The sequence below is a fragment of the Prionailurus viverrinus genome, chromosome E2, assembly GCF_022837055.1.
Source record: "Prionailurus viverrinus isolate Anna chromosome E2, UM_Priviv_1.0, whole genome shotgun sequence".
Lineage (NCBI taxonomy): Eukaryota > Metazoa > Chordata > Mammalia > Carnivora > Felidae > Prionailurus > Prionailurus viverrinus.
In genome coordinates, this window is record NC_062575.1 from 53,295,553 (window position 1) to 53,309,129 (window position 13,577).

General features: G+C 53.2%; 2 protein-coding genes across 13 annotated transcripts in view; both read right to left on the reverse strand.

Annotated features, from left to right (window-relative positions):
* Nucleotides 1-626: 626 nt before the first annotated feature.
* On the reverse strand, nt 627-11,155 carry CABP5 (calcium binding protein 5). Its single transcript, XM_047837185.1, has 6 exons — nt 9,814-11,155; nt 8,859-8,889; nt 7,752-7,895; nt 6,706-6,815; nt 3,003-3,150; nt 627-1,379 (listed from the first exon to the last, which is right to left on the reverse strand). The coding sequence occupies exons 1-6, from the start codon at nt 9,874-9,876 to the stop codon at nt 1,354-1,356; spliced, it is 522 nt and encodes a 173-aa protein (XP_047693141.1). The 5' UTR covers nt 9,877-11,155; the 3' UTR covers nt 627-1,353.
* An 806-nt stretch (nt 11,156-11,961) lies between these two features.
* Nucleotides 11,962-13,577, reverse strand: part of LIG1 (DNA ligase 1) — a 43,705-nt gene continuing 42,089 nt past the window's right edge. For 11 of the 12 annotated variants that reach the window (XM_047837145.1, XM_047837144.1, XM_047837141.1 and 8 more), the window contains 2 exons: nt 12,346-12,438; nt 11,962-12,222 (listed from right to left, as the gene is read on the reverse strand). In XM_047837145.1, the coding sequence (XP_047693101.1) occupies nt 12,139-12,222; nt 12,346-12,438 (177 nt within the window). In that variant the 3' untranslated portion in view covers nt 11,962-12,138. Of the gene's footprint in view, nt 12,223-12,345; nt 12,549-13,577 lie in introns of all 12 variants that reach the window. The other variant, XR_007147539.1, reaches the window with a different exon arrangement.

Here is a 13,577-nt window from a genome sequence, read left to right on the forward strand (position 1 = left end):
AAGCTCCTCGTGGGGGGGGGGGGAGGTGGCGGTGGGGATCTGTGTATTTCATTCACTGAGACAGAGCTATTCTTGGAAGAGGGCCTTGTATGCAGCAAGCACTTCATACATCACTACTGAATAAATGAAGTGCCAGAAGGGAAGGGAGGGAGAGGGAGGGAGGGAGGGAGGGAGGAAGGAAGAAAGGAAGGAAGGAAGGAAGGGCAAAAGGGAAGTGGCCACAGCGAGAAGTTAGGAAATACATTATTCTGGTTCCACTCTTTTAAATTTAAATTCTATAAAGCGAGGCTATTGAGCCCCGATGACCCATTGCATACAACTGCTTAGTGGGTTTCGAAAGTGAAATAAACTCAGTGGAAGGACATGACACGAATCCTGTACTTTGGGGACCTTGCATTACTGGGGCGTCCTGCCCACGGGCAGAGGTGAGGAGGAAATGACCCTCTGGTTTCAGGGTGCAGGTCAGCGTAGGGTGTGAGGGCTGGCCCGACTCCCCACCTACCAGAGGCAATCGCCCTGAACACCCAGGGCAGACAGACACGGGGAGGGCGGGGCAGGGAGCTTCTAGGAACAGTTTCCACACCACCTGGCCGAGCTGAGGATTTGAGAATTCCCCCATCCTCTTTCTCGTTTGCGCGATGACATTTTGCAGGGGATTAATTCCCCGGGGATCAGCTTGCCCTAAACCTCCGTAATCCAGATTTATGGTTTAATTCAGTGGCCTGAGTATCTTACCCAAGTTATCTTACACCACGAAGTAGGAGGCAGGAGGGTGAAAAAAAACAACAACCACCAGACTGTGCTTCCAGGAAATCAAGAAAACGGACTAAGCTCACTTTGGAAGCCTCTTTAATGGAACCATTTCCAAGCCCGGTCTTCCCAGGAATCCTGTTTGTAGCCCCAAGATTGTCATGCCTCCCTCTTACCGACAGAAAGAAACCGAGGAAATCTGAAGCAGCTGAAGCAAGAAGGGGGAAGGGTGGACCATGGGCTGAGCTTTTTGAGAGTCTGACCCAAGAGGACACCAGGGAAGAGACTCTGCTGGGGTGTAGGCATTGGGGGTTACATGAAGTCGAGAGGTCATTAACCTCTGGAATTGGTGGGGTGGCGCTGACCTTGGTCCTGATCTCATTTCTAGCTTCTTATCTCATTCTAGAGAGGTTCCCCCTCACCCCGCCCGCCATCCGGGCAAAGCCATCACTTTTGGTCCAGCCTCGACTCATACAATGCAAGGCCAGTCACCACGCACCCTCCCACCCTCTCTCCTGGACGGGCCCGAGGGGATCTGGTCTTCCACAAGTGCGGGGTCCATGCCTGCCTGGTGGGGAGAGACCGGGGGCTTCCAGAACCTCCTCAGCGAGACATCATCTTCACAAACTCTGCAAAGAAAAGCCCCTGGTAAGGCGCCGATTTGTAAGAGCACTTTTTGAGCCCTTTACTATGTGTCAGGAACCCAGGGTGATCTTTGGGAAACCCTCTGCTCCTCAGTTTCTTCGTCTCCCAAATGGGAATCACAGGATCGCCATATACCTTACACAAGTTTTCCAGACGGTTAAACGATAGAATGCTTACAAGACCCATGAAGCGTTACACAATCGTTATGACTATCTTATTTCATCTTTCCAACCGATCCTGGAGGCGTAACTACCATTTCCCAGATAAGCAAACGGAGGCCAGTGAGGTTGACCAACGCGCCTGAGGCCACGTGGACGGTGAATGGAAAACCTCAGAAGGAACGCACTGACTCTGTGGTGACTCCATGCCCCATGAACTTCTGGGCCCCACCCAGGTCTTGAGGTCCATCTGTCCTTCCCCTGCGCGGGGCTGGACCGAGGATCTGTCTCTTAGCTCGTCCAGACTTTCAGTGATGCCCCCCGTACACCTGAGCCTGGCGAGACCCAGCGGGCATCCCGCCAAGATTTCCTCAGTTACAGCCAGGCCATAAATGCCTCCTGAGTTTCCCTACTGGGAATTACAAGCTGATGGGTCAGAGAACATCCCTGACCGGCCTCCAGGATTTGACATCCCAGGAGGCCAACACAACTCAAGGCAGCGAGGTCTGCGGCGATTACGTCCTTTGAAGGGAGGGGGACAGGGAGGCCTTTGTAGGGCCACAGATATGGGGGATACAGCCAGCTGAGGACGAAGGGACGCTTCATGGCAGAGACCGAGCTGCGCCGATTCCTGAGGGATGGAGAACACCGGGGAAGGTACCAGAAGCGGAAGGGACGTCAGAGAGGGAGAAACAGGATTTAGAGAACACAGAGCAGGCACCCAGTGTGCACCAGAGCGCAGCGACCCAGAGAGTGGGGACAGAAGTGCGGCCGGGGGTGGGGGTCACACCAGGGATGCACCTGAGTATCAGACCGAGAACTCAGCTTTTGTCCCCCGGCAGCAGTTAGATGCTGGGGCGCCTGAACTAGAGTCACCATGATGAGACTCTGACCCTCCCTGTTAGGTCTCCCACGAAAATGGTCTCCACTCCCATCCGCACAGGATTGCCACGGGTTCCCTTCCGCCCATCCCTCAGTACACGTGGGACGAGCTCTGTGCCAGGACCGGGGTGTGTAGGGAAGAAGGGTTCAGTCCGGGGCCTCCTCGGGAGGAAACAGGCGAGGCGCTATTACGAGCTCGGGTGATGTCACCCTCAGCGCTGCGGCGGAGGCACAAGGGGGCGCCGAGAGGAGGGGTGGGAGCACCTTCCGGTGGCGTAACTGAAACTGGGCCAGCGGGAAGGGGCAAGGGCGTTCCCGCCCGGAACGAGCAGCAGCGTCACGCGTGACTTCCCTGGGTGGCTAGGACAGGTAAGAGACGACCTTGAATTTGAACCCCGTGCATCTGACCCCAGAGCCCCAGCTGGTGACCGGTCCACTCTCCCGACGGGACAGTTCGTTCTCGACAAAGGCGCCCCGTGAGCCAGGGAGGGACAGGCACGGGGGAGGTAGGAGCGAGCCCTGGCTCAGAAAGCCACCCGCGCGGCGGCTGCCCCCTCGCGACGTCACCTTCAAAGTCGACCGTGCCGTCTCCGTTCACGTCTGCCTCCTGCACGACCTCCGAGATCTCGCGAGGGGTGAGCTTCTCTCCCAGAAGCCTCTGCATGGCCTGCTGCAGCTCCCCGAGGGTGATCTCCCCGTCCCCGTTGGTGTCAAACTGCTCGGGGCAGAGGCGCGGTGTTGGCAAGGACCGTGACCACAACCACGGCGGTCGGGAGCTAAGCTAAGCGCCCGTCGTGCACTCGAAAATGTCCTCAGCTCCCGGAGGGCGGGTCATTTTCACGGTCGTGTTCACCGCCCCGTGGCAGGTCCCCCAAACGGTGCCTTCCCCACGGTGCAATATTAGTTAAATTAATGAACTATTTTCAAACCTCCTTGCTGCACACCCCTAACCAACCCGCACAGAAAGTCTCGTCCGGGCCATCTCCCCAGCGTGGGGGGCGTGGGGGTGGGGTGGGGTGGGGGGTGGGGGCAGCTAACCATCCTCGTCTAGCCGCGCTGATGCTAACCCGGCTGAAGCCACAATCGTCTCTTGCCTGGACCGTCATGACGGTCCCCTGATTGGTCCTCTGGATCCCATGGTGGTCCACATCTCAGGATCTCCTGTTCCTGTTCACTTAAGACAGAAATCAGGGGCCCCTGGGTGGCTCAGTCGGTTAAGCATCTGACTTTGGCTCAGGCCATGATCTCCACGTTCGTGAGGTCGAGCCCGGCATCCGGCTCTGTGCTGACAGCTCAGAGCCTGGAGCCTGTTTCGGATTCTGTGTCTCCCTCTCTCTGCTCCTCCCCCACTCATGCTCTGTCTCTCTCTCTCTCTCTCTCTCTTCCTCTGTCTCGAGAATAAAAAAACATAAAAAAAAAAAAAATTAAACAGAACTCAGGGGCACCTGGGTGGCTCAGTCGGTTAAGCATCCCACTCCCGATCTCAAGGTTCACGAGTTTGAGCCCCGCATTGGGCTCCGCGCTAACAGCACAGAGCCTGCTTTGGATTCTCTCTCTCTCTCTCTGTCTCAAAAATAAACTTTAAAAAATAACAAAAAAAAAAAATAAATAACAACGTAAAACAGAAATCAGCATCCCCTGCTGAAAATCGTCCAGTGGCTTCCTCATCCCCCTCCATGATATCCTGGCTCCTTCCAAGACGCACAGACTCCTACGAGGTTGACCCTGCTTCCGCCAACTCTGACCCTTGTTGATCGCCTGCTACTTTCTCTCCGGCTCGGGACTCCAAGCTCCAAGATCTTGCCCACATCTGTCTTCCTGCCTTCCAGCGTCCGTCCACACCTGCTGCTTGCTTCCTCAGCCTGGAACATGATCCCCCCCCAGAGCAGTGCCGTCCAGGAGAAATACAGTGCGAACTGCATGACTGATTTAAAATTTGCTAGTAGCCACGTTTTTAAAAAAAAAACGGTGAAAGAGAACAGCGAAGTTTTTAAGTAGACCTCACACCCCGTGTGGAGCCCAACGCAGGGCTTGAACTCATGACCCTGAGATCATGACCCGCGAGGAGATCAAGAATCAGACGCGTAAGCAACTGGGCCACCCAGGCGTCGCACACGTAGATGTGTGGCAGAGCCTGATCTCCGGGTCGTGAGGTCAAGCCCCATATTGGGTGTAGAGATTACTTAAAAATAAAATCTTGAGGGGTGCCTGGGTGGCTCAGTCAGTTAAGCAAGCGTCCGCCTTCGGCTCGGGTCACGATCTAGCAGTTCGTGAGTTTGAGCCCCGCATCAGGTTCTGTGCTGACAGCTGGGAGCCTGGAGCCTGCTTCGGATTCTGTGTCTCTCTCTCTCTGCTCCTTCCCTGTTCGTGCTCTGTCTCTCTCTCTCTCAAAAATAAATAAACATTAAAAAAATTTTTTTTAGTAAAATCTTTAAAAATTATTGAGCTATATTACATTTTTTAATTCGCACTGGATTTCGGAAGACTTAGCATACTACCATAGTAAGTACTTATACTTAGCGTGATTAGTTAATGTGCTCAGTGCACACGTATACTTAAGCCAAGGATACTAAGTCTTAATCCAGGTGTATTTTACCACCGATAGTGCCTCTCAATTCAAACACCAAATAGTACAGGAAATACTTGACCTGTATGCACCTTGCATACAATTTAGAGTTGAAAGGGTAGATCTACATGCCCAAGTTTTTCCAAACAAAATGTTTCCCAATAACTGAATTGAATATTTGTTTTTGTTTTATTTTACTTTACTATTTTATTTGTTTTATTTATTTATTTTATTTTATTTATTTTACATTTTTTATATTTTATTTATTTATTTATTTATTTATTTATTTAATTTTATTTTTTAATTTTATTTTATTATTTTATTTTTATTTTATTTTATTTTATTTATTTATATATTTTTTGTATTTTATTTTATTTATTTATTTTATTTTGCATTTTTTATATTTTATTTTATTTTATTTTTTATTTTTTATTTATTTTATTTTATTTTATTTTATTATTTTATTTTATTATTTTATTTTATTTTTTCATTTTATTTTATTATTTTATTTTATTTATTTTATTTATTCTATTCTATTCTATTCTATTTTATTTTATTTATGTAGGCTTCACACCCAGCACAGAGCCCAATGCAGGCTTGAACTCACGACCCTGAGATCAAGACCTGAGCTGAGATCAAGAGTCAGACCCTTAGCTGACTGAGCCGCCCAGGTGCCCTGTGTATTCCTTTTTAAAATTCAAACAAATTGAATTTATATTCTGTTGAATGTCAAAGGAAATTAAATAAATAATCGAACTGAAACTAACCAAAATTAGAGAAAATGAACAAATCAGTTCCTCAAGTCATACTGGCCATGTGTCAAGGGCTTGGCAGCCACAGGTGGCCAGTGGCTACCATTTTGGACAGAGCGTTCCTTTCTTTCTTTTTAAAAAAATTTTTTAATGTTTATTTATTATTGAGACAGAGAGAGACAGAGCTTGAGCACGGGAGGGGCAGAGAGAGGGGGAGACACAGAATCCAAAACAGGCTCCAGGCCCTGAGCCGTCAGCACAGAGCCCGACACGGGGCTCGAACTCACGAGCCACGAGATCATGACCTGAGCCGAAGTCAGACGCTCAACCGACTGAGCCACCCAGGGGCCCTGGACAGAGCGTTTCTGAGATCACAGGCAGCTCTGTCGGACGATGCAATTCTAGATCTTTATGTGAAGCTGGGGCAGAAAAATCACACAGCTGAAAGGGGGAGATCTTCCTGGGATTGGGAACCCACGTTTGCACAGCTCCAAAGTCTTTCCTTCCAAACGCCATGCTGTTCTTTACTTTCGCCGCCTGTATTGAAAGCTCTGAGAAAAGCGTTTTATCGGGGGACGAGCGCATTTCAGCCAACGCCTCACCCTCCCTGGGTCTCATGTGTTAAGCATCTGGGTTAAACCAGATTATCTCTCTGCGTTCCCCTCTGGGATCTCAAGTTATTGGATTCCTTCTTCCCATTACAGACAGCGAGATGAGAGGTCCTAACATGGGCTAGGGGACTGCAGGACCTTGGGTAAGATTTAGTAAATTCCACGAGCCTCAGTTTCCCCATACGCATGACTGAGATAAGGGGCTGCTTACTCCCACCGTTATTTGCGATGATTAAAAAAAAAAAAATCGGTGTGGGTGGGTTCTGTCCCCGCTTAAAGCCCAATCGTAGACCCCTGGGCTTTCTTCAACTACCCCTAGCATCGCGAAACTCTCAACTCACTTCCTTGAAGGCATCGCGCATCTCCTGGACGCCGATCATCCCCGCCGTTTCCTCAAGCAATTTGGGGGTCATCAGCTCCACAAAGTCGTCAAAGTCTACACGGCCACCCACTGGGGACAGAAGAGGCAGGTCTAAGTGAGATTCCGTGTGCCTAAGCCACCATTGCCTTCAAGGTCTGTTCGAGGTAGACCTGTTCTGATCTCTCTACCTTCTGAGAACCTTCCCTCTCGGCCAACCCGGGCCCCAGGGTCCCTCTAATCCAAACCGGGGCGGATGGGGTGCACAGGGTGGCAGTAAGCAGCTGTCCGTGTGACCTCGAGCAAATCTCTTAATTGATTCAGATCTACATTCGCTCCTCTGTTGGTCTGTGCGCGGGGGAGTGCGAATTAAACGGGAGCCACGTCCCTTCCAGATAGGAACACGATCCTGTCCTGGCGTTCGACCTCCTTTCCTCCGTGACGTGCCCAGAAGCAAACCTCAGAGCGATTCTGGCCCGGCTTCCTTCTCGAAAAGCCGGTGGTGGTGGCAGTAAACCTACATCCCTAACCAAGAGCCTGACCTGCGTCACCTCCTTTGTCGCAATCGCACAAGGAGTGACATCATTTCTGCCTGACAGGTGGGGAAACGGAGACTCAAGAGTGGGGGTTGACTCCACTTTTCAAAAGGGGCCACAGTCGGGGCGCCTGGGGGGGCTCAGTCGGTTGAGCGTCCGACTTTGGCTCAGGTCACGATCTCACGGTTCGTGGGTTCGAGCCCCACGTCGCTCTCTCTCCCCCAAAATAAATAAATTAAAAAAAAAAACCCACAATCAGTAAATGATAGAAATGGGCCTTGAGTCCAGATCCTGCCTCTAAGGTCACCGTTTTTATTCACTTCTAAACGCTGCCTCCCCGAGTACAGCCTGAGCTGCTCGGACTCCCAGTGGCTTCCGGACTCCCAGGGCCGCCTACCCTCTTCCTTACCTGCCGCTCAGCCTCCACATCCTTCCCGATTCCCCCCACCAGCCCGCCCCCCGCCCCAGTCCTTCTTCCCGCCCCCGGCCTCACGGTTCATGCGGATTTGCTGGCCCAGTTCAGTCAGCTCCATCTCTGTGGGCATGTAGCCCATCGTCCTCATGAGATTCCCCAAATCCTTACAAGAGATGAACCCATCTCTGTCCTTGTCGAACTCAAGAAATGCTTCCCGAAGCTCTGGAAGTGAAGAGAGAAGAACTTTGGGGGGGACTTGAAACGGTGAATGGGGCAGACGGGCTGGGGAGACTTGAAACAGTCAATGGGGCAGACTGGCATCCCTTGAAACCATCAGGGAGGTGCCCACTAGAGACTTCTCGAGGAACACGTCTTTGAAAACCAAAATTGCGAAAAGGGGTGACGTACAAAATGTGGATGGAGATGTCAGCGTGCAAGTGGAATCGGTTCGTGAGACCGCAAAGGGATGGCCCCGGAGTCTCAGATTCTGGGGGTGAAGTTATGGGAAACTTCAAAACCACCAGAAGAAAAACCAATAGGTTTTGATTCACCTTAAACGTCATGCATATGGACGGGCGCCTGGGTGGCTCAGTCGGTCGACTTTCCGACTTCGGCTCAGGTCACGGTCTCGCCGTTCGTGGGTTCGAGCCCCGTGTCGAGCTCTGTGCTAACAAACAGCTCAGAGCCTGGAGCTCGCTTCGGATTCTGTATCCCTCTCTCTCTCCCCCTCCCCTGCTCATGCTCTGCCTCTCTCTGTCTCTCAAAAATAAATGTTAAAAAAAAAAAAAAAAGTCAGGCATATGGGGCACCTGAGTGGCTCAGTTGGTTGAGCGTCCGACTCCTGATTTTGGCTTACTCAGGTCATGATCTCACGGGTCATGAGATCGAGACCCATGCCGGGCTCTGCGCCGACAGCATGGAGCCCGCTTGGGACTCTCTCTCTCTCTCTCTCTCTCTCTCTCTCTCAAAATAAACTCATGCACGTGTCACTCCTGGATCTCCGAGACACTTGGGGATGGGTTTTGCCTTCTAAACACTTTGGGAGGTGCCTAAAGGACCATGAGTTCCACAAATCATGGCTAAGTGGGAGGAGAGGGAGGTGGGACGGAAGGGTCTACACGGAGATGCACAGAGAGCAGCTTAGTGGCAGACGACCATGGGGTGTCTTCTGGGGACAGAGGTTACCTTCGATCTCATCCTGTCCCAGCGGTCTTCCCTGGAAAGGAATGCAGGGAGAGGGAATTTGGAGAGGGTCAGGGACCCAGCATCCACTTCTCCAACCACGTCCCCTCCCTCCTCTGAGCAACCCCTCTCCTTTCCTGTTTCTCCTCCGTTCTTGCTCGTTCCACCCACCCCTTCCTTCCTTCCTTCCTTCCTTCCTTCCTTCCTTCCTTCCTTCCTTCCTTCCCTTCCTTTGCTCACCTCCTGCCTCCCACCCACGGCTCTTGCTCATCCTTCGCACTTCCTCTCTCCTGTCCTGGAATCTTGATCTCTCTCCCTCTGCCCTTCCCGAACGGACACATCCATCCCACTGTGCTGAACGGGGGCCTTGGATGCCATGGAATCCAGGCCCCTCCTTGTCCAGAAGAAGACAGTGAGGCTGAGAATCAGAGCAAACGTGCTCAGAGTGCCAGTCCCTTCATTTAAACCTCAGAACCACCCGGTGCAGGGTAGGACCAAATAAATAGCGTTCCCGTCTTTATAAAAGAGGAAGCGGAGGAACAGAGAGGTTAAGGAAACTGCCTGAGGTCACACAGCTCCTAGGGGCAGAGCCCCTCCCAAGGCGGGGAGACTTTAAAGCGTTCCCTCCAGGCTGTGCAGCAGGGCGCCTGAGATCTGAGTTCTGAGTCCGAATTCTTCCCGCCACACCCCCTGGATTCTTACCCCACCCACCCCATTCTTTCTCCCGAGGCTCAGAATCCCTTTTGTGGGGACCAGCGTTCAGCGACGGCGGGGCCGGAGGATCCGTGCCCCCCTCGACCGGTTCCTAAACCGGCTAAGAATTTCCAATCACCATTGCCGCCCCCGTATCTGGGACACCGCGAGGGTCAGGCTTGGGCCGTCGCACCCGACCTGGGAAATCCCACCGAGTCGCTGCTCATCTGAAAGCCTGACAGTTAAAAGCGTGCTGCCGCCTCACCCGCTGTTTCTCGGCGATGCCTTTTCTCAGGAAGATGCAGGCGGGGCCCACGGGGACCTGCATGGAGGGACGGGGCGGCTCGGCAGGCACCAGGCTCAAGTCGGCTCCCCCTCCTTCCCGTCTCGGTCACTCCTCCGCCAACTCTTCCTGCCTCTCCCTCGGCCCCTGGTGTCCGAGAGCTGTGACAGCTGGATCAGAAATCTCTACTGGGGTTGGGGAGGGGATCAGAGCTGTGTCTGCCTCCCCATCTGGCTCCAGTGAGACGGGCGGGGATGGGGCGGGCGGAGTGGGGGGAGGCCAGTCTCAGGCTCTGACCTTTCATCCCCAGAGTAGGACTGGAAAGATCATTGCAAAACTGGGGATTAGAGCCCAGGGCAGCCCTTCATTCACGTTCCGGGCGCTCACCGCAGGCCGGGCCTCTGCTGGCCTCTGGGTGGGTGAAGACGTAGAGGGCACGGCCCTGGCCGCCGGGACCCGTGTGCCACCCGCGAGGGCCAGCTGGCGGATGCAGGAACCCAGGGACTGGGTCAGAACCCTGGCTTCAGGAAGCGGGCACGCATCGCGACCGACGGGGTGCTGTCTGGGCTGTTTCTGCTCGTCTCTCTCTTCCGTCTCCCTAAATGATTTGGGGGAGGGGAGGGGAGGAACGAGGTGGGCATCCATACTGGCGAGGGGGAGAAGTCATAGCCACGTGTCACCGCCCAAGGAGGCAATGAGGGTCTCTACCCCCGGGGGTCGGGAGGGGATCCAAATAGGAGGAGGTGCCCGCAGAGAGGCGGCATGGCCCAGGGTGCCGGGTGGGAACGTGAGCGTGAGTGGAGAGAGGCGGCATCTACATGACATCTAGCGTCTGGGGCTTGACTTCTAAATAGCATTCTGCACTCAAAGGAACCGAGACCGGGAGACGCGGCTGCTCCCAAGACTGGAACAGGACCAGCAGGCAGATGCGCCTAGAAACAAATCTTGGGCCGTGAGGCCAGCACAGCGTTGTGGGGTCACAGCAAAGGAACACGGACGCCAGCCTGAACAAGAATCCAAAGAAAGAACAACAGACTACATAGCATAACACAGGACACCAGGAGTCCCCACAGACAGGAACAAAAAGGGCCAAGCTTGACCACATTTATTTACGCGGCACAAAGTATCCCCTTACAACGTACTAACTGCACGGGAGAGTCGCTCTGTAGGGGGGACACCGAGCAGACACCATCTCGATCAAATGATTAAGACGAACATCTCCCGGGGCGCCCGGGGGGGCTCAGTCAGTTAAGCGTCCGACTTCAGCTCAGGTCATGATCTTGTGGTTCATGAGTTTGAGCCCCGCATCGGGCTCTGTGCTGACAGCTCGGAGCCTGGAGCCCGCTTCTGATTCTGTGTCTCCCCCCTCTCTCTGCCCCTCCCCCCTTTCACTCTCTCTCTCTCAAAAATAAACATTAAATTTTTTTTTTAATTAGGGGCACCTGGGTGGCTCAATCGGTTAAGCATCTGACTTCAGCTCAAGTCATGATCTCACAGTCCGTGAGTTCGAGCCCCGCGTCGGGCTCTGTGCCGACAGCTCGGAGCCAGGAGCCTGCTTCGGATTCTGTGTCTCCCCCTCTCTCTGCCCCTCCCCTGCTCATGCTCCATCTCTCTCTGCCTCAAAAATAAATAAAAACGTTAAAAAAAATTTTTTTTTTAATTTTGTTTTAAATTAAAAATAAATAAATAAAATGAACATCACCAGCGGGGCACGTGGGTGGCTCCGCCGGTTAAGCATCCGACTGCTGGTTTTGGTCCTGGTCGTGATCTCACAGTTTCGTGGGTTTGAGCCCCACCTCCGGCTCTGCACGGACAAGCGAGGAGTCTGCTTGGGATTCTCTCTCTCCCTCTCTCTCTCTGCCCCTCCCCTGCTTGCACAGTTTCTATCTCTCTCAAAATAAACAAATAAATAAATAAATATAAATCGATCAATCAATCAATCAATCCTTCAGTTACACTGGCTACATTTCAAGGGCTCGGCGGCCGCGTGCGGATAAAGGACATTTCCAGCCCTGCGGATAATCCCACCGGAAGGTGCTGGTTCGGACGGTTCCCATCCATCCCCCGCCGTCCACGTGGGAGCTCCAGGAGCCGCGCCCCCAGCACCCAACACAGACTCTGACACCACGGTGGGGGTTCAATAATTATTTATTGAAAACACAAACGACTGGCGAAATCCCGGATCCCAACTTAAACTGTCCCCGCGCGCGCGCACACACACATGACGCTCAAAACCCACTCGACTGTGACACCGGATTTGCTGAACAACAGAGGTGATGCCCCCGCTGTCCCGGGGAGGGTGGGAGCCTAGTAGAAATCTTCCGGGTCGGAGTCTAAGTCCGCGCCCTGCTGGTTCTGAATGTGACTCTGCTTCTTATACAGAGAGGCCACCTGAGGACAGCGGGTGGGAGCGGGCGATCAGAAGCCCCGGGGGGTACCCCTCCCCCCCCACTCCAGAACCCACCGCTGAGAAGCCGGCCTGGCCAGGCAAGCCCACCCGGGCCAAGGCCTCACCTGGGCACTGGTGGTAGCCTCCTCCGGCTTCTTGTCTTCGCGGACGCGAATAAACCGGGGGAAACGGAGGGAGATCCCCTTCTCGCTATCCACCTGGGGGAGGGGGCGATGATGGGAGACGCTCCCGGGGTCTAGCCCACAGGCCACCTACGCCAGCGGTTTCCTATCCAGTCTCCTCTGCGCTCCCTCCCCTCCGGCCTCAGCTTCCTCGTCCACACAGTGGGGCCAAGCAACAGGTTATAAAAAGTAAATAAGGCAACAAAGTGCTTAGTTAGGACCATACCTGGAGCGTAATAGGTGCTTAAGAAACACCAGCTACCACAGCTGTTACTATATTATTATTCTTAGGGCCGAGAGGCAGGATAGCAGAGATGGGGTGTAGGTTCTAGAACCAGAGGCAGGGTGCGAATCCCAGCTCCCAAGTCAGGAGCTGCGTGACCCCGGGCCAGTGACCTCCGCTCCCGGGGCTCTATTTCCCCAGCTGCACACTGGGGATGTTCAGTGTCGTGAGGACAGGACGCGTGCGTGTGAGTGCCGAGCCTGTGAGCACAGTGCCCGCTTCGCACAGACGTTCCACAAACGCCGCTCCTGTCACTTGTCACCGGGGCACCCTGCCTGTCTAGGGTGGAGTCTGAGTGAGAATTTTCAAAAAAGAAAGTCGATTTAAAAATAGGAGTCCCGGGGCGCCTGGGTGGCGCAGTCGGTTAAGCGTCCGACTTCAGCCAGGTCACGATCTCGCGGTCCGTGAGTTCGAGCCCCGCGTCAGGCTCTGGGCTGATGGCTCAGAGCCTGGAGCCTGTTTCCGATTCTGTGTCTCCCTCTCTCTCTGCCCCTTCCCCGTTCATGCTCTGTCTCTCTCTGTCCCAAAAATAAATAAACTTGAAAAAAAATTTTTTTTTAAATAAATAAATAAAAATAGGAGTCCCAGGGCGCCTGGGTGGCTCAGCTGGTTGAGCGTCTGACTTCGGCCTAGGTCATGATCTCGTGGTTCATGAGTTCGAGCCCCGCATCAGGCTCTGTGATGACGGCTCAGAGCCTGGAGCCTGTTTGGGATTCTGTGTGTCCCCCTCTCTCTGCCCCTCCCCGCTCACGCTCACTCGCTTGCTCTCTCTCTCAAAAATAAACATTTAAAATGAGTAAATAAAGAAATAATAACAATAAAAACAGGGGGTCCCACTACCAAAACTGAAACAGGAAGAAATAGAAAATTTGAACAGACCCATCACCAGTAA

Bases quoted from the DNA above. Each gene is read 5' to 3' on its own strand.
- CABP5 (XM_047837185.1), bottom strand. From the start codon at position 9,876: ATGCAGGTCCCCGTGGGCCCCGCCTGCATCTTCCTGAGAAAAGGCATC. The intron at 8,890-9,813 runs GTGAGGCGGCAG...ATTCCTTTCCAG, and splicing joins GCATCGCCGAGAAACAGCGG to GGAAGACCGCTGGGACAGGA. The intron at 6,816-7,751 runs GTGAGGCCGGGG...TTCTGTCCCCAG, and splicing joins CCAGCAAATCCGCATGAACC to TGGGTGGCCGTGTAGACTTT.